The 21060-nt window shown below is 43.2% G+C and overlaps 1 protein-coding gene across 17 annotated transcripts in view; it reads left to right on the forward strand.

Annotated features, from left to right (window-relative positions):
- Positions 1–21060, forward strand: part of LOC125467477 (PH and SEC7 domain-containing protein 1-like) — a 193198-nt gene that overhangs the window by 153605 nt on the left and 18533 nt on the right. For 16 of the 17 annotated variants that reach the window (XM_048563337.2, XM_059640393.1, XM_048563335.2 and 13 more), the window contains one exon: positions 7923–7966. In XM_048563337.2, coding sequence (XP_048419294.2) covers positions 7923–7966 — 44 coding nt within the window. Of the gene's footprint in view, positions 1–636; positions 1217–7922; positions 7967–21060 lie in introns of those variants that run through there. The other variant, XM_059640396.1, reaches the window with a different exon arrangement.

The raw sequence follows: 21060 nt of genomic DNA on the forward strand, positions 1-21060 counted from the left end.
CTCACTCCCTGTACAATGTACCTGAATGACACATACAAGAACGAACAGGGAGAACAGAGGTTTTTCTGATGAAGGGCCTGGGCCCAAAACGTCAGCTTTTGTGCTCCTGAGACGCTGCTTGACCTGCTGTGTTCATCCAGCTCCACACTTTGTTATCTCGGATTCTCCAGCATCTGCAGTTCCCATTATCTCTTGGTTCCAGTCTGTGACTGGCAGGGCTGAGGGTAGTTATAATCCTAATCACAGCCGGTCACAGTGCCAGGGTCTGACTACCTTTGAGCTGTAAATTGAGTTAATTTCTGAGGAAAGGTCACTTGACCCAAATGTTAACTCTGATTTCTCTCCACGGATGCTGCCAGACCTGCTGAGCTTTTCCAGCAATCTGTACCTTTGTTTCTGATTTACAGCATCCGCAGTTCTTTCGGGTATGTTTGTAAACTTTTGAGTTGTGGCCCCTGAGGGATAGTTGGCATGTGCCCTTCTCGCAGGGCATGGTGTGGGTAGCATTAAGTGGAGTCTAGGTTAGAATTGAAAACACGTCACATGTGAATCTGCCTCTGTGTGTGTGTGTGTTTTAAATAAAAGCTCAACCTACGTCGATTACCAGATGTTTTTTTTCTCTCTCTGTGTCTATTGAGCCCTGAGCTTTGTCTAGGGTGCTAATTAGGAGCTGACATTTGGTTCTGATACAGAGAACAGAGAACTGAATGCTGCGACACAGTCAGCCACGAGAATAGGTGACAGCGATTTTCTCCAAAGGGGGCTGCTTGTCTAAGGGGGAGAAAGGAGCTTCTCTGTGGAGCAGGCAAAACCTGGGATTGCATGCTAATACCACAGCTGGTCCCAACCAGAGGCGATATTGATCGGGTCTGTGGGGCTCTGGCTGTAATTCTGCTCTGCACAGTTGATGTGTTTGTTTGCAGTGAGCTCCTCATTGATTCAAAAAAAAAGTCAGGCTGCTGTGTGTGTGTGTGTGTGTGTGTGTGAGTGAGAGAGAGAAAAAACTACCTCTTTCGAAACAAAACCACCAACCCCTGGCTACTGCCCGGAGGGAAGCATGATCGGCTTGAACAGCGTTCACACAGGCGAGAATCTGCGGCCCCGTACGGCAGCGTCAGCCCGCTATAACCGGGATTACTGCGGGGCACACGCCGCTCGCTACCGGCCGCCGCAGCGCTCCAAGTCCTTGCGAAATCCCGGCGTCGACAAACATAAGGTAAATCCGGTGTAAATCCCCACCCCCAAGAAAACCTCACATTTGAGCAGCTTTGCAACATCGAGATGTTTCTTTTTATTTAAAAAAAATTGCTGATCGAATCAGAATTTGCAATTGTTCACAAAAAAATTGTGTTTTTTTTGTTTCAAAAGGAGGTAGAATTTTAAGGAAACTTGATCAAATCGAATGATATCCTCTGCTGCGTGTGCATGGTCGAACTCCTGGTTTATTTGTCCGGAGCATGCATGGGATAAAGATCCCACAAACAGCTAAAGTCAGACATTTAGGGGAGGGTAGGGAATTTGGGATGGTCTTCACTCGCTCTCTCCCACTCCCGACGGTGTGCTGGCGGGGGCAATGCGCCCCAGTGCCCAGGAATGTGCAACTATCAGCCCCCCAGTAGCTATCGCCAGGTTTGTTTTGCTGCAATGCAGCATAATATTGAGAGGGTACAGAAGTCTTGAGACCAGCAGTTGTGCATCACTCGAAGTTGTTCCTGGACTGGAGCTCTGTCATTCCTGCTGTTTTGCACGGTGCCTTCCTGAATCAGTGCGCAAGTAAGCCGCACTAATGCCATCGTTGCAATCTTGAATTTACAGGGACAAAGCTTAACCGCCCAATAAATGGGAACTCAGTCCTACGATTCAGTCACAATTTTTCATTCAACTCACTGCCTGCTGTGGATGTATTCCGTTCACGTTAGACTGTGTACCTTTTCATTAAATTGTGTGTTTTTTTGTTATTAAAATATATTTTTTAACCAACCCGTTCAGGAATGTTGTTACGTGCCTCTGGTGGGATTTGAACTTGGATCTCCTGGCTCAGAGGTAGAGGCATTACCACTGCAGCCCATCCTTAAGTTGTTGGTTTAGTTGTGCCCTGGCACTTGAATTGTGATGTGGGTGTTCTAATGATGGCTTTCCCCTCCAGATGTAATGAGATGGATTTTGTTGAAGTGTCTGGCATACTGTGTTTAAAAAGAAACCCATTTGAAAATGTTATGATGTACCTCTTGGGGCAGGTGAGACTTGAACCTCTGGCCCAGGGATAGAGGCGTTCTCAGATTGCCACAAGATTCCTTTTCTACAGTACGCCTTTAGCTAATTGTTAGTCAAGTAGTTTTAATCAAACTGCTCAGACATATTCTGACATACCTCCGCAGGACTTGACTCCCAGATTTTGTGTTCCAGAGGTCGGAAAGCTACCAACTGGATCACATCCAATTGCTTTGTTGCATGCCAGGATGAGAATGTGGTATTAATGCAGACATTTGATCTGAAATTTGGAATGAACAAGTGATTCCTGTGAATTTTGAGGTTTCCAGAAGTTACTAACCACTTAGGGTTTGCTCTGTGAAAGTGGGAACAACTTTTTTGTGGTTTGCATGGAGTTACTCCGTTTGCACATTAGTGACTCCCCTCACCCACAGAAAGTTCACCCGAGTTACTGACCCTTTCAATAAAACCAAAGAACTCTGGATGCTGGAGGTCTGAAATAAAAAAGGAATTCGGATGAAGAGTCACGGGACTCAAAATGTTAACTCTGGTTTCTTTCCACAGATGCTGCTGGATCTGCTGAGTTTCACCAGCAATTTGTTTTTGTTACTAACCTTTCAATGATGTGAAAGGTGTTTTTTTTTACCCCTCTCATTATAAGTGGACTGATGAGAGGGAGAGGTTGGAAAAGCAAGGACTCTCTTTTCTTTAGAGCATAGGAGATTAAGGGGGGTTATCTTAGAAGTGTATAAGATCATGAGAGGCATAGATAAGGTGAATGCACTCAGTCATTTTCCCAGGGTAGGGGAATTGAGGACGAGAGGGCATCAGTTTAAGATAAGAGGGGAAAGAATACACGGGAGCCTGTGGGTGACTTATTTTACACAGAGGATGGTACACATATGGAATGAACTGCCAGCAGAAATGGTTGAGATGGGTACATGAACAACATTTAAGAAGCATTTAGAAAAATACATGGATAGGAAAGATTTAGAAGGATATGGGTTAAGTGCAAGCAAATGGGGTTAGTGTGGATGGATATTTTGATTGCACGGACCAGTTTGGGGCCAAGAGCCTTCTCCTTGCTGTAGGACCCTATGACTGTATAATGTGAAATATAAGTACGGAGACTCATTTCTTCAAGTTTTGAATTATTGTAGGAGAGTTTGTCAAATTTGACATCTTTCTCTTTCTGTTCCTTTCCTCTCTTTCTTAATCTCGTATTTCTTTACCTCACTTCTTTTCACTTTCTGCAACTGATTTGATGTCGGGTTCACTCACTGTAACACACAATCCTTCTCAAGTCTTCCTCCATCTCAGGAACATTTTGCACTCTCTTCCAGTCGCTGTCCGGAGTTGACAGTGACCCATGTTACATGTGGTCATCTGGAGATTTGCAAATGGACACACTCGTCTAGTTATTATCTGTCCTGTTCCATTTGTTATGGATTTGTATCGTGTTCACCATTGCAGTGATGGAGGAGCTCAACTTAATCTGGGAGGGAAAGGCCAGACAATAGATCATCATAATCCTCATCTGAGATTATTGCATTGAATGACTCGATCACTGGAATTAATGGGAAATAAATTTGGGAAATTGTGTCCATTTGCTCCCTGCCCATCCATGTACCTGTCTGGACAGGTACATGGATGGGCAGGGAGCAAATGGACACAGACCGTTAGAAAATAGATTAAAGGATTCGACAGAGGATCTCGATCGGCGCAGGCTCGGAGGCTGAAGGGCTGTTCCTCTGCTGTGTTTTTCTTTGTTCTTTGTTGTTTGTTCTTTGCTACACTAGGGATGTCAAGGAACATGGAATAAAGTCAGCTGGAGTTGAGCAGCAGATCAGCCATAATCAAATTGAATGGCTGAATGTTGGTCAAGATTTGAAGTGTTATCTAGGTAGCTATAATTGAAATGCGTGATTTAGTGTGTCCAGTACTACTTTTTCCAAATGAGTTGTAATTCCATCAGGCTTGTCCAATGATGTTTCCTCTTAGGGATGAATCTAGAACTAGAGACTAGAATTTAAAAATAAGGAGTCCCCATTTAAGACAGATGAGGAGAATTTTTCGTTCTTTGAGAAGGCCCTAAGCCTTTTGAGCTTGTTTTCTCGAAAGACGATGGAAGCAGAGACCTTGAATACTTGTCAGGTTGAGGTAGATTTGTGATAAGCAAGAGGGGTGAAAGGTTATTGGGATAGGCAAGAAGGTGTAACCACCTTTTTTTTGCCTGATCTGAAACGTCAGCCTTCCTGCTCCTCTGATGCTACTTGGCGTGCTGTGTTCATCCAGCTCCACACCTTGTTATTTCAGGTGGGGTAACTAGATCAGTCGTCGTCTTATTGAATGGAGGAGCAGGCCCAAGGTACGGAGTGACCCACTCCTGCTCCTGTTCCACATGTTCTCGTGCCCTGGCCAACATTCCACTCACCACCGAGCAGATGTTAGCTCATTGTTCAATAACTTAGGTGTGACTGCTACATTTGGCAACATAATAGCAGTCACTTTGTCCCCAAGTAAGTTACAGCATGTGATGTTTCTTGATTCCTGTGCTGCTGTGCAGTGTAGTGTGGCACTTGCTTGTGTAAAACACGGCCGTTGCTCATTGTCAGCCTAGGAAAGTAAAATCTGAGATTGTTCAGTTTCTGCTAGGTGGGGACATTCATGGCTGTGTGACCAAGATGAGTCGGTGGGGTAGAGGTTACTGATCAGCCAGGATCTCATTTAATGCCAGAAGAAGTTGGATAGACTGAATGGCCTCTTCCTGCATTCCTTCAGAAAACCTGTGCATGCATGTAAATTGTAGTTTACACCAACCTGCTAAACAGCTAGGCGGCTGCTCAGTGCAGTTCTACGCGATGGTTTGCAGTGAATGGGACTCTGATATTTAATCCAAGGCCTGTTCTTTTTTTGTAAAGTGTAATCAGGATTTGTCTGTTTTGGAATCTTCAACCAACTGGGAGCCAGAAGAAACGCGCGAGACATATTGAAGACTTTATTACTTTAGACCACATGCTAACTGTGTTGTGTTCGATACTATAAAAACATCAATGCCTTTGCCAAAGGCTGTGCTGTTACAGGGAGGCTGATGATGTGCGTAATGTGGAAGCAAGATGAAAAGAAAAAGATACTTGGCAGAGACTGTTGAAGTGTCCACATAGGTGAATTGCAGCAATAATGCAAGGATTTGATTTGTTACTGTCACGTACCTAGGTACAGTGAAAAGTTTAGTTTCACATGCAGTACAGGCAGATCATATCATACAAAGTGCATTAGGGTGATAGAATAAAATGTGGAATATAGTGTTGCAGTCGCAGGGAAGAGGGTGAGATCAACATTAAATTTGAGAGATCCATTCAGAAATCTAATAACTGTGGGGAAGAAGCTGTTCTCGAATCTATTGGTACATGTGTTTAAGCTTTTGTATCCTCTGCCCAACCGAAGATGATATGACTGAGGTGGGAGGGATCTTTGATTACATTGGCTGCCTTTCCGAGGATTTTCCTGATCAATTTGTGCAATTTTGGAAAGATGTCAGTGATTTTGGAATAAATATTTCTCATGGGACTCAGCAGGGACTCAGCCACACCATGCCACATGCAATAGCAGGTGAAGCACAAGGTTCCTCCAGAGGTATTACTGCTTGACTATTAATCCAGAGAACTTTGTAATGTTCTGGGTACCCAGGTTTGAATCCACAAATTGTCGAGTGCTGGGTTGATTTTGCAAAGTTTAAGCACCAGGTAAAGTTCTTCAGACTTTGCCTGTTTAGTGGTGAACAATTTCCTATTGTTTGCTGTTTACTGTGAATTGCTGAGATTTGCATGCACATTTACAATGTGGCTATAAATAGTCAAGCTTGGCGATTCCTCTTCGATTGTCACTGTCCAACAGGGTGAGATGTGATGCATCACACAGAAAGCAGTTTGGTCTCTGTTCATATTGTATTATGTGAACATTTCGACTGTGACCAGTTGCCTGACTAGATTGAGCGTGCATTTCAACTCAAAAACATGACAGAAACAGGAATATTTTCCAAAGCACGCTCCCCACCTCCCTGACAATCACTGAATTCCAATCCTAGCTGCAGGGTTGAAGCTGATCCACTATGTCACCTGATCCTCGGTGGAAATCAACCCCAGGGAGAAATGTGTACATACACCATAGTAGTGGCTTGTCAGTTTACTATGTGGGAATCTCTCCACTAGAGCTTGAACCTATTCCACAAGGTGTTATTGAGGTGGCTGGGACCTGTAGGCAAACCTCATGGGAACTCGTTTTGAACTGAAGCCATAACAAAGATAAAGATAATTTTATATGAAGCAATAGGGGCAGAGAAGCAATGACTTTGAAGATAGCACTTTTATCTTGGTAACCTCTTAATAAAAATATAACACATGCATACACTTCCCAGGGATTGTGCTGTTTTTGTCATTCCTTTAGTAGTCAAGCATGCACAAAAAGCATTTTGTGCAGTATTGTTTCCTAGCATCGCCCTCAGCCAGTCAAAAAAAAACTCCTTTTAGGGAAGTAGGCTTAAGGAGCTAGTGGTGTGCTTCAGTTCTCCCACCCGAACCCAAATCACCTTGATTTTTATTTACATCGTTACATCTTACACATGTTGAGTTTGTCTGTGATCTTGCTATCTATTTCTGGAAATGATTGGGACTGAAAAGTAACCCTGAATCTTGAGAAACGTTCAGTGATATTTTGTGAGTTTTGTTTTATGTCCTGAGTACTCTTACAGCCACCTGAATATTTCTTTCTTTCTCCTCCATCACCAAATCACCCGTGGTATTTTTCTTCATTTTCAAATGATTAATTAAATGCAAAACCCATTAAGGGCAATGCAGAATCCCAAAGGTGACAGAGACGTAGGGAAATGGAGATGGAAGAGGTTATTTTATTTTTAAGATAAGTTTTGCCTTTGATACAAGCAAGCTGACACTAATCCAATAGAATGAAAGTACAAATGAATCAAGTTGACAGTCTGTGAGAATGGTATGTGGAAAAATGCTTCTAAGGTGTTTTAAAAAGACCGTCTCCTTTGAGTAGTGACAAATGGACGAGTTCACCAAATTTATAAACAGAAAGTTGCCAATAAGACAATACAATCTTGGCTCATTCCAGCATATACGCACAACAAAAACTAAAGGCTCAGTTAAATATTTCCAAGAAAAACTTAGGTGGAATTTAACCCCTGCTATTTGCAAGATTAGAAGTTAGACAGAACCAGGTTATAGTCCCAATACATTAATTTAAAATCACAAGCTTTTGTAGCATTGCTCCTTTGTAAAGAGTTGGCATTCTGAACCCTTGTGATTTTAAATAAAACTATAACCTGGTGTCATGTCACTTCTGACTTTGTTCATCCCAGTCTGCAAGATTGTTTGGGATGCAAAATGAAGAAAGCTGTTAAGTCCTTTTGCTGTCAAGCTTCCTAAATATGAATCTATTGTCTCTCCAAGACACAACTTCAAGTTTAATGTCACACCGAATTGTGGCATTCAGTGAGCAGGGACAATATCCTCTCTCAGTGCTGCACTGTGATGTCAACTTACGCTGCTTGATTCCTGGGGTGATGCTTTGAAATGCAACCTTTGACTGATGGAAGACCAACTAAATCAGGCTTGTGCACTGAAGCAATTCTGCGTTTTGTACTGGTGGGATCTTCATTATTTATCATGATTCTTTTCATTTTTCTGCAGGTTCTGTACAGCTCGATAAAGAATGAAAAGTTACAGTGGACAATGTAAGTATGGAGCGTTAGTTTTCAGTCATTGACGATGTAACAAAGCATTATAATTTTGCTGTCATTTGCTACTAGGAGTAGATAGGAAATTTTGCAGAGCTAGCTATAATTTCTGTCTGTGTTCTGGAGCAGTGAAATCGCTCGAAAATATTAGTGTATTGGCAGGGACATTGGAAATAGTGGTGTACTCTGAATAATCCTGTGGACATTGTGATGTACTACCTCCTGCACCTGGAAATACTCCCAGAGACACTCCTACCCCCCCCCCCCACTCACATCTGTAATAAAATATTGATTAGTTAACTATTAGACCCCACCCCCACAGGCCAGCTGAGATCGACAGCTACATGTATAGCTTGGTTCCTCTGGCCTTCATTGGACTGTAGGCAGAAACACGTGAGATCATTCTTCCTCATGTGTTTTGGACCAGTCTGTATGGCATAAAATAAGCAGATAGGATTTGGTGCTTGCTAATTGCATTGTGCCTCCCTGCCTTGTAATTGCTCGAACATCTGATGGGTTCAAATGATAGTATCATATAAATATCACAGACTAATTAGACAGATTACTGTCTTGCAAATTGGTACGGGTGGGAGATGAAGGGTAGCTTTTAAGTCATGTTCGAAATAAATGAAGGAAGCTTGGGAGATGAAGGGTAGCTTTTAAGTCATGTTCGAAATAAATGAAGGAAGCTGTACTTGTGCTCTGAACATGGATTTGTATGAACTTACATGTATCTCCCTTGGCACTGTTCAAGGTAACTTAGAGGTTTGCAGTGTTTTAGAAACATGATAAAAATTTTTGGAGGAGACTGTTCAGCCCATTGTGTCAATGCAGAGTCTTTGATCAAGCAATGCAATCAATTTCCTTTCCCCATTTGCTTTGAAGCATTGATCCAGTTTTAGATCTTGTGATTGAATCTGCCGTTGGACAGTGTATTCCAGGTCACAGTGTCGGAACATGTTTAGTAATGTTGGCATGTCTACCATCTCATGTTTGTGTCCTCCTGCTCCTGGGTTTCTCATATTTACTGAAACAAAAACACCCATGATTTTGAATACCTCACTTAAATGCTGACTTAACCTTCCTGCTTCAAGGAGAAAGTCCTGCCTTTTCGGATTCCTCATCCCTCTCCGGGGACTATTCTGTGTGTCTCCCTGTTGAAGCATACTCAATGTCAGACATTTGAGCGAGTTTATGTGCCCATGCATTATGGGGCTGGAGAATCCTTTGTTTTGAAGTTTGTATTTTTCACCTCTGCCTGCATTTTGCCCCTTTGAGTCTGAATCAAAAAGTTTGCATTAGGCAATGACGGAGTGTAAGATTGTATCAGACACCGGAGTGTAGTGTACTGGCATTGTGTACCTATACAAGGTGATGGTGTAGTGGTAATGTTGCCGGGCAAGTAGTCGAGAACCTCGTAGATTATTGTTCTGAGAGCACAGTTCAAACCCGACTGTGGCAGGTGGTAATGCATGAACTCATTAAAATTCTGGAATTAAAAGGTAGCCTAATTTTTGTAAAAGCCCGTCTGGTTCACTGAAATCCTTCAGGGAAGCTGTTCTGCTATCTTTGCCCAGTCTAGGCTCTAGCCCCAAAACAATGTGGTTGGCTGTTAATCCCTCCCTGGGCATTTAGGGATATGTAATAAATACTGGCCCACCCAGAGACGGTAAATTCCTGTGAATGAATGAAAGAAAGCAAGTGCCTTAAATTTGCCATCTTTAGTTCGGATTAAAGGGTTTGTTGGAATTCTGTGTCAATGAAGCTCCTGGGAAAATACTGTGACCTTTAAATGCCTATTGCTAGATTGTTACCTGTGACAGGAGCCTGTAGGTGAGTAATGGTAGCACTTGACTGCTGTTTTATTTATTTATTTTCAAAAATACACCGACACCCGGAATGTGCTACCTGAAGGGGGTGACAGAAGTAGATTCAATAGTAACTTCATAGAATCTATAGTGTGGACAGCCCATTGAGTCCCCACAAACCCTCCGAACAGCATCCCACCCACACCCACCTCCTCCCCTAACCCTATCCCTGTCACGGTGCATTTAGGGTAATGGGATGTACATCAACCCACTGGGGAATGGGTGCAGTTATCCCCTTGGAAGGGAAGGGGGTGCCACGTTTTGCAAAGGGCTAGCGTGGAGCAGGGGTGCTCGTTCTTTCCTCACAACTAACGCAGCTGAAAATGGTGTGAGCTGCGCCTTTCATCTGTTACCCGAGATTGATTGCATCTATCGACTAACGGGGATGTCACCTGGATGTGAGTGTTTCGAAGCTTGGTCAGTCTTCCGATGGGGCTGGGCAGCCCTCTCCTGGCCAAGTGGGCGTGTGTTGGACACTCGAACCCAGTCTTGATGCTGATGGGAAAGCTCACTACCTTCACTGCAGGCAAAGAAGAGGCCAATGTTGTTACTGATGCTCGCAATTCTGAGATCTTCAGGGTCCTGCAAGTGGAAAAATCTCAAGTGAAAATTCGCGCTACCGTGCGGCTAAGAAGTGTGATCCACTAGCCTTCCCACTGTGCAGGTCGGGTGATCCATTTCAAGATTTTGCTACTTGATCTCTTGTCAGTACCATTTCAGCATTTTGGGCGTCATCTCGATCTCTAACTGCTGTGTTCTTGGCAAAGTAACGCCCAGAGGGAGACTGTGTGTAAGTTTTCCTGAATGTCCCAACACCTGGGTAGGCTGGCGTAACTCCATGGTGGACAGCGCTGGGATGAAGCCCAAGGATGTAGTTACGTGGGGAGATAGCAGGGGCAGCCCATTCAGTCCCTCCATCTGTTCTGCTCGTCTTTTAAGAGCATGGCCGACCTACCTCTGTGTCACTTCCCTGTGCATTTCCCGTGTCTCTCGATATCGTTAATGCTAATCTCTCCCTCGAATACAGTCAATGACTGAGTTTCCACAGCCCTCGGGGATAAAGAATTCCAAAGATTCACTGAGTGAAGAAAGTCTTCCACATCCTAGTTCGAAATGGCCTGCCCCTTATTCCAAGAAAGTGAACCCTGGTTCCCTTGCGTTGTGACCCAAAACATTAAAACGAATTTCTTGCTTTCTGCCTTGGACAAACGTAAAAGAATCCATGAAACTATTTTGAAGGAGAGCAGGGAGGTTCTCCCTGCTTCCCAGGTCAGAACAAATGCCTCAATCAAAATTGCAAAAAGTTGCTAATCTGGCCATCGTCATGATGTTAATGGGATCTTGCTGTGCATACTGCCTTGTAATGGAGCCATGCTGTTCAAAATATTTCACTGGCTATGGAGCGCTTTGGGATGTCCTGAATCATGAAAAGTGACATGTAGATCAAAGTTTTATTTCTTTTTTAACGTGCCAGACCTTTTAATATATCCAACTCACTGATTCTTGAGGTTGTAACTGGGTGAAGTTAGCCTCTCTCGCTTGACCATAATTACCAAAATATTGAATGCAAAAGCTCTTTCAGGCTCAGGACGCCACTACTTGAATAGATATGGTGTCTGCTGCACCGTTGAACGAACCTCCCTCCCGCTATACTGCATTGTTCTTTATGTCATAAACCTCTCCACCCCATTGCTTCAGTCACCAATGAATGTAGCAATATCGCATAGATTTATTGAATTACTTTCACTGCTCCATCCTACAGTTTACAGGTCTGGAATTTTAATAAATCAGAGAGGTTTGTATTTGAGAGTGTGGCCTACTATGACATTCTGAAGCCTGTGTTGTCAAGGTGACTGACAGCTGCAATTGATGGACAGTGAGCAGGAGAACATCAATGGAGAAACATAATTTATTGCTAAATAATAAATATTTCTGCAGTACTTGTCAGTTGATTACTCATTCGTCAATAAATTATTCAGCTTCTTGTGTTGCTCCTGGTTTCTGGGTAAGATATTAATGGTATTTCAGACCACCATCTGCATTCACATAAAAGACGATTCATAGCATCATATAACCCAAAGGAAGTCCATATGACCCATTGTTGCTGTGCTGGATCTTTTGAAAGAGCCTCCTCATGAGCTTCACTTCCCTGCTTATGCTCCGTAACCTTACAAAATCTTCCCTCCTCAAATATTTATCCAGTTTTTTTTTTTAGGATGTTAAGGTGGCTCAGTGGTTAGCACTGCAGCCTCATAGCGCCAGGGACCTGGATTTGAATCCATCCTCTGGCGATTGTCTGTGTGGAGTTTGCACGTTCTCACTGTCTGCGTGGGTTTGCTCCAGTTTCCTCCTAAAGATGTGCAGGTTGGGTGGATTGGCCCTGTTGAATTGCCTATACTGCCCAGGGATGTGTCGGTTGATTAACCATGGGAAATATAGGGTTAGAGGGATAGGGTTGGAGAGATGCTGTTCGGAGGGTTGGGATGGACTCAACGGGCTGAATGGTCTGCTTCCACACTGCCCTCTGATTATTGGGCCTCCTGTCTGTTTCTGCATGCCTACTTGATCATGACTCCATGTAATTTTGAGCAACTTCCTTAAATCAGACTTAGCCTTCTCCACTCCAAGGAAAACAGCCCCAACTTCACTTCCCTGCACAGAGCCGAACAAAAAGAGAGCCCAATACTGTGAATGTTGGAAGTCTGAAATAAAGTCATGGCAGATATGAGCTAGGGTCAGCGGATCCAAAACATTAACATTGATTTCTTTTCACAGATGCTGCCAGACCTGCTGACCTTTTACAGCAACTTCTGGTTTTGTTTCTGACTTACAGCATCTGCAGTTATTTCGGTTTTTAAAACCATCAAATGCTGGCAGCGCTCAGCTGTCTAGGCTGTGATTGAGGAAAAACAGTTAACATTTGAGGTTAAATCCCCTCTGATGGTACAGTTAAGCAACTCTTTTACATAATTCCCAAAGCAGATGTGTCTTGTCTCAATCAGTAGACCATGTGTTATGCATTAGGTAAACACACTCATCACCTCTGGGAAGTGAAAGGCACAGATTGTCATTATTTTATGGGGATTATAATTAGCAGCACACCTAACTGGAAATAGTCTGGAGTCTCCAGGGCCGTGTGTGGGCTGTTGAAAGGAGAATGATGTGTATATATGTGGTGTAGTTTGTTTTTTACACTGGTTGTTTTGGAATGTAATCTGAATTTTCTGTTTTCTAACGCCTTGGGGCTTATTACAGTAAATGTGAATTGTTGTTGTCAGGAAATACTGAACTGTTTGAAGTCTGCGCGAAAGTTAACTAACCCCTGGAGTGTTGTTGATGAAGGGACCTGTTTCAATGGTATTCCAAACATCCTATTAACTGCTTGGATCAATCCTGAATTGCACCAATGATAAAAGAAATTCCAACTGTGAGGCTAAAGGTTGTAAGCCATGGTGCAGTTGGCACCAGACTGATTCCTTGGATGGTAGGACTGACCTACCGAGAGAGACTAGATCACTTAGGGCCATAAGAAATAGGAACAGGCCCTGCTATGGGAATTATTTTGTGAAACGTGAAAGGGTTCAGAAAAGCTTTACAAGGATGTTGCTGGGGTTGGAGGGTTTGAGCTGTAGGGAGAAGGTGAATAGGTTGGGGCTATTTCCCTGGAGCATCAGAGGCTGAAGGTTTATAAAATCATGAAGGGCATGGGCAGGGTGAATAGCCAAGGCCTTTTCCCTGAGGTTGGGGAGTCAAGAACTAAAGACTTTAAGGTGAGAGGGGAAAGATGTAAAAGGGACCTGAGGGGCAACTTTTTCAGCAGAACGTAGTATATGTATGGAATGGGCTGCCAGACAAAATGGTGGAGGCTGGTACAAGCGTTTACAGTATTTAAAAAGCATCTGGATGGGGATATGAATAGGAAGGGTTTAGAGGGATGTGAGCCAAATGCTGGCAAATGGGACTAGATTAATTTAGGACATCTGGTTGGCATGTACAAGTTGGACTGAAGGGTCTGTTTCCCTGCTGTATGACTCTATGGGTAAGCTAAACAGCTCCTCAGTCCTGCCATTCAATAAAACCCTGGCTGATCTTTACTTGGACTATGCTCGATTACCTGCCTGCTCAGCATTACCCTTAATTCCTTTGCTGTTCAAAAATGTTAATATCTTTGTCTTAAAATCAATCAACGAGGTCTCCTCAACAGCTCCACTGGGCAGAGAATTCCACAGATTCACGACCTTTTGGATGAAGAAGTTCCCCCCTCAACTCAGTCCTAAATGTGGAGACATTAGGGACTGCAGATCCTGGAAGCCAGAGTCAATAGATTTGAAGCTGGAAAAGCACAGCTGGCCTCATGGTATCTCAGGAATAGGCACTTCAAAGTTTTTTGGGCTGAAACGTTGACCATCCTGCTCCTTGGATGGTGTGTGATTTGGTGTCCTTTTCCAGCTGCACATCTACTGACTCAGTTTTAAACCTGTTCCCCCTTATTCTAAAGCTATGCCCCTTAGTTCAAGTTTTATCTGCCAGTGAAAATAACCTGCCTGCCTCTATCTTATCTATTCCCTTCATAATCTTATATGTTTCTGTAAGATCCCCACTCCTCATTCTTCCACATTACAATGAGTATGCTCTCTGGAGAATATACTCTCTGGACTTAGAATGAGAGGCGGTTCTCACAGAATCCTACAAAATTCCAACAGGCTCAGACAGGGTAAACGCAGGAAGTACATCCGCGATGTCTGGGAATTCCAGTACCAGCAGTCATGGGGTACGTGACTAAAGACTGAGATGAGGAGAAATTTCTTCATCCACAGAGTGGTGGGCCTGTGGAATTCTCTACCGCAGAAAGTGATTGAAGCCAAGACATCAAATGTTTTCAAGAAGGAAGTTGAGGGAGTTCTGGCGGCTAAAGGGAATCAAAGGGTGAGAGGTGGGGTGAGGGTTGAGGAAGCAGAAACACAGCACCGAGTTGGATGATTAGCCATGACGTATTGAATGGTGGAGCATGCTTGAAGGGCCGAATGGCCTACTGCTGCTATTTGTATGTAGCTTGCTTGTGAGTCAGAAGGTATTGGGCTCAAAGCGTGCTCTGGAGACACGAATATTTGAGTTGGCGCTCCAATGCAGTACTGAAGGAGTGCTATACTGCCTGGGGTCCATATTGTTTTTGAAGGGTTATTGTGTCAATAAGTAAACTTTCCATTAACTTGTTTTTGTTATTGACCTATTTTTCTAATCCGCCTGTTCAGAAATGTTCTTACACACCTCTGGAGCAGATGAGTCATGAACCAAGGCACTTCAGTCCAGGGGTAGGGACACTATCACTGTGCAACAAGAACCTCAGTTCCTCTATTCCTTTATACTGTCTCTCTGCTCAATCTAATTCTCAGCGATAGAGCATAAACCACTGATGAGTCTAAATAGAAGATGCATTTGTCTTTCTTAACGAGGTAGTTTATTGTATTGGGTTATTGTGGAAACAAATATACTTTCCATTAGCTTTTTTTTTAGCCTGAAAAGCTCAGTAGGTCTGTCAGCATCTGTGAAAGAAAAAACAGTTAACGTTTCTGGTCCAGTGACCCTTTCTCAGAACTGGAGGAAATGTTAACTCTGTTTTCTCCTTCACAGATGCTGCCAGACCTGCTGAGCTTTTCCAGAAAATTTGTTTTTGCTCCTGATTTACAGCATCCGCAGTTCTCTTCAGTTTTTTTATTGTTTTACTTGTTTTTGATTGTGACATTAAGATAGACTCCATCTCATTCCCGAGATGGGTGTAATGGCAGTTTTGGATGAAGAGGAAGGTAGGAATGCAGTAAACCAGTGGGGGCTGCATCTTTCAGGGTCACTCACTGCTCTTGCTGCCAACTCCCTGGTGTCACCCTACTATATTTAACCCATGCCTGGGCCCCTTGGCATTCCAAGACCACTGGCCTCTGTGTCATAGCGCCAGCTGCCTCTGTGTCCTTAGTGGCACTACTGAGTACTGAAGATCTGCCAGCATCTGATTGGCCAGCTGGTCTCAGTGAGTCTCCAGGCTCCTTGATTCCAGACTAAGACCCAATTTTAAATGTTCAAGTGCTGTAGTGGCATAGGCTGGCCAAATGCAGCGAGACCTGGTGTATATCCGGTTTGGACTGACAAATGGCAAGTAACATTGAGCGCTACACCCGTGCCAGGCAATGACCATCTTGAACAAAAGAGAATCTAACCATTGCCCCTTCACATTGAATGACATCATCATTGCTGAAACCTCCCCCCTTAATGTCACCTTTACCATTGACTAGAAACTGAAATGGACTTGCATTAATACAGTGGTAACAAGAACGAGTCAGAGGCTAAGAATCCTGCTGTGGGATATTCCCCAAAGCCTGTCCACAAGTCAGGAGTGTGATGGAATACTCCCCACTTGTCTGGATGAGTGCAGCCCCAGTAACACTTGAGAAACTTGACACCGTCCAGGACAATGTTTGGAACCACATCCATCTCCTTCACTCCCACTGACACTCAGTAGCAGCAGTGTGTACCATCTCCAAGGTGCACTGCAGGAATTCACCAAAGATTCTTAGGCAGCACTTTCCAACCAGAGACCATTTACATTTAGCAAGGGCAGCAGATATATGGGAGCACTACCATTTGCGGATTCCCCTCCACCCAGTCACCATCCTGACTTGGAAGTATGTTGCTGTTCCTTCAATGTCACTGGTCAAAATCCTGGAACTCTCTCCCCAGTGGCACACTGAGTGCCCATTCATCAAATGGACTGCAGCAATTCAAGAAGGCACCTCACCACTACCTTCTCAAGGGTGCCTTGGCATGGCCAATAAATGCTGGCCCAGCTAGCAGTGGTAACATATTGTGAATGTAAATTAAAATGTCTCGGGTCTTCTTGTAAGCAGAAGAAGGAATGTGAACTGTCTGTGGAGGGAGAAAAGGAGTTTGTGTTCCAAATCAGTAGCCTTTTCATCAGAATTAAAAGTGTAAACTTTTTAAGCTATTGGGAAATCGTGGCAGTCTAGCAAAGAGATGGGAAGAATAAATTCTGAAACAGGCTGGTAGTCAGGTAAGATCAACAAAAGATTTCATGATGCAATGACTTCCTGTTCTGACAATCTTGTGCGACCAGGACAGACTAGAGGGACTGAACGGCCATCTCCTGTCTCCATGCAACGTCAGAACCAAAGGAGGACAAGCAGAGCCTAAGATTTCAGAATATGTTTAATACTGTGAAAGAACGATGTAAAATGAATTGGATATCACAGAGCCGCTGATGTTTGAGTATCATTATCGCAGTTACATTAGGATTTGTCTCCAGTCTTGTGATGTGGGAACTGAAAAGCTTTTTCCAATGACTGAATAAGGGTTCAGTTGAGCTGCAAGTGGGTTTAGGATTAAAACAGAGAGACTTGACTACCGTGACAAATGGTGCATGGCACCAGAAGTGAATTAGCTCTAAAGGTGTTCAAAGAAACAGACTAAAAAATGAAATGACTGCAGAACGCAATGACATATAGTACAATAAGAAACATTATTACAGTAAGAGAAAGTGTCATCGGTTGAAAGAATGTTATACAACAATGTAAAATTTTCCGTAAGAACATGAATAGGCCATTCGGCCCCTCGAGCCTGCCTCCCCATTCAATACAGTCATGGTAGATCCAGCATTGTCTATGTCCATCGCTTTCCTTTTCCTTGTAACTCTTAGATAATTCCTCGACTGATCAAGGATCTATGTCAGCCTTAAATATATACAAGGACTCTGCCTCCACAGCTCTCTGCGGTAAGTAGTTCCAAAGGCACTCAACCCTCTGAAAGAAGAAATTCCTCCTCATCTCAGTCTTATAATTGGCGCTCCTTATATTCTGAGACCATGCCCTCTGGTCTTATACTTTCCCAAGAGGAGAAATATCCTGTCAGCATTTATGCTGTCAAGTCCCTTAAGAATCCCGTATGTTTCAACAAAATTACTTCTCATTCTTGTAAATTCCAATGAGAAGAATCCCAATCTGTTTAGCCTTTTCTCATAAGGTGGCCCTTCCATATGGGGGATCATCTAAGTAAATCTTCTCTGAACTTCCTCCAATAAAATACTGTTTCCTTAATTAAAGTGAGCAAAGCTGCTCTCCGTATTCCAGATATGGTCTCACCAACATCTTGGTACAGTTACAGTAAGACTACCCTCCTCTTTCACTCAAACCCCCTTGAAGTAAGGGCCAACATTCCATTCCTGATTATCTGCTGGATCATTAGTACACTGAAGGCTGATAGATTCCTAATTGAGAAGGGAATTGACGGTTAAGGGGATGGGGCAGGAAAGTAGATTTGAGGATTATCAGATCAGCTAAGATGTCATTGAATGGCAAAGTAGAGCCAATGAGCTGAATGGCCTACTCTTTCTATGACTAATGGCATTTATTACCCATTCACCCTGCAACCTGAACAGATCCTTGCTGAGAATGTTTGAAGTCAGGAATGGCTTTATACATTTGTGTGATGTTCTCTTTGTGTAAGGAAGGAGTTGGGGAGCTGCAATCAATGTTAACACTGGGCTATCTTGTTCAAGAAAATAACATTTAATTGAAATCTATAATTGTACGATGCTGTAATGTTATACTGGAGATTATACACAACATCATTAGCTCCACATTTTTGAACAATGTATTCTTCCTAAGATGGGTCATTTGGCTTACTTCCTGTTCTGTGTGAACTTGTATTAAATAGAGGGGGGAAAAACGATCAAAACCCAAATGTCAGGAAGTTTTCAGTTTTATGCAATAGTTAATTGGGAAGTTAATCAGCCATGAAGTAGAAACAGTTGGAATTCTGGATAAAAGCTTTAGTAGCATGCTGAAATAGAAATGTGTAGTTTCAAAGGTTCAGAAAGCATAACTTTTCAATTAGTTTTTCCTATTTTAGCAGCACACTGTTAATTGCATTGATTTTTCATTCAGTCCCTGTAAGAATTCTCTTCACATATCTGTGGTTATTTGCTGTGAAGCTGTGAGTTCTTCACAAGTCAAAGTCTGGCTTGGGGAGAGAAAAAGACAAAGTCTACATAAAAAGTAAGTGAGCAAAGTGACGGCTTGGCCTGGTACCATGTAATGAGGGCACGGCTGAGTTCCAGTCTTCATTGTGAAATTTGTCTTGACTCGTACTGGTCCTGTTTGGAGTCAAAATAATTAATCAGTTCATGAAAAGATCAGCCACATTCTCATTGAATGATGGGCCAGGCTCTACAGACCAGATGGCCTACTCCTGCTCCTGTTCCTCATGTATTTTTATAAGCCCTTTAATTCACATCCAAAAATGGCAAAGTGAGAAAAGGTGTTGCATAAAATAACATTTCACTATGACTTTAAACCCGAATAGGCCTTTAGATCCAGCCAATGAAGGAGGATCTGAAGCAAAAACAGAAATTGCTGGAGAAATGCAGCAGGCCTGTGATAAAGGAGGATGGTGGCAACAATGTCCCTGACCACAAGGTGGTAGTGGGTGGCGTCACAACACATTCAGCAGGTGAAAAGGAGAGCATGAGAGAGACAGATAAAGACAAAACTAATCAAAGACACCACATCCAGCAATTGAGATGAGAGTTTTGAGGGAGATCTCTGGTTTCCTTTAGAGAGTGATTTCCACTGGAGAGGATATTGATTCCTATCTCCATTGAAGATCGTCCATGGAAGGACACTGTCACAGCTTTGCAAAAACTATTTGACCACTAATTTACTCCTTATCCCAATATGTGAACGCCTTAAAATGACACAGTCAGGCGTCAGTCTATATGAAGCATTTAGGACTGTGGTAATGTGGATTCATGTTACTGGCCTGGCCATGTAGGGACCTGCACTAAAGAAGCAAGGTCAGCTGTGGAATTTAAATTCAATTAATTATATAAAAAAGGGATTAAAATACACTCAGTTCCATTATGGTGACCACAACATTTCTAGATGGTTGTAAAAACCCTTTGATACATTAATATCCTTAACTGGTCTGGACAGTATGGGACTCCAGACTCTCAGCAATGTGGTTCATTCATCATGACCCTGTGAAATGACGAAGCAAGTCACTCCGATTCAGGAAGGTGACTCAGTGCCACCTTGCCAAGGGCAGTTATGGATGAGATTTAAGTGCTCGGCTTCCAGTGATGGCCCACCTTCTGAATGTATATGAAGCACTTTAAGGGGCCATATTGTAGATCTTGTGTTTCTGGTGAAGCACAGGGTGGAGCAGGGTTGGTGCCCTGTACCACCTGTGCCCTTACGACATTGTGTGGCAAATAGAGAAATAAGTAGTTGAGAGTGTCAAGTTCCTGGGAGTGACAACAATCTGTCCTGGCCAACCCATAGTGCCACTATGGTCAAGAAAGCACAGCAACGCCTCTGCTTCCTCAGGAAGCTAAGGAAATTCAGCGTGTCCATAAAGACTCCACCAGTTTTTATACATGTTGACGTACAAAACATTCTGTTCAGACACAACACAGTGTGGTACAGCAACTGCTGTTCCTGAGATCGAAAGCAACTGCAGAGAGTTGTGAACAACAGCTCAGTCCTTCGTGAAAATCAGCCTACCATCTATACTTCCTACTGCTTTGGAAAGCAGCCAACAACCTACCCCTATTACAGTCTTTTCCACCCTCTTCTGTCTAGCAGAAAGTATAAGAGTTTGTCCACACATACAAACAGATTCAAGAGCAGCCTCTTCCCTGCTGTTATCAGACTTCTGAAAGGATCTCCTTAATGTTAATGTTGATCTGTCTCTGTACCTTCTCAGCAGCTGTAACACTGCATTCTGCCCTCTGTTCTGCTACCCTGATGAACTTATATAGCAGGATTTGCCTGGAAAGCATGTAAGACAACACTTTTCACTGTACCTCGGTACACGTGACAGTAATAAATCAAATCAGTGTTCACCTGTGACTCTTGAATGTACATCGGAAAGTGTGGGAAGCTGGAGCAGCATCATGGGCCTTTCAAAATGAGCAAGAAGCAGCTTCAAGTACCTCTCTGGGGCTAGAGCATAAAAGTAAAGGCTTGACTCCCCAGGACAGATCTGAGGGTCTGTGTCAGTTTAATCAGTCTTCAGACTAAGATCCATTGGCTGCCTGGGTGGCTCTGATTTGAAGAGAAGCAGGAGAATTGTCCCCCAGAGTCCTGCCTGGTAATTATTCCCTGTATCACCATCAAATTACCATATTGTTGCTTGTATGAGCTTGCTGTGTGCAAA

Source organism: Stegostoma tigrinum, chromosome 37, assembly GCF_030684315.1.
Source record: "Stegostoma tigrinum isolate sSteTig4 chromosome 37, sSteTig4.hap1, whole genome shotgun sequence".
Taxonomy (NCBI): Eukaryota; Metazoa; Chordata; class Chondrichthyes; order Orectolobiformes; family Stegostomatidae; genus Stegostoma; species Stegostoma tigrinum.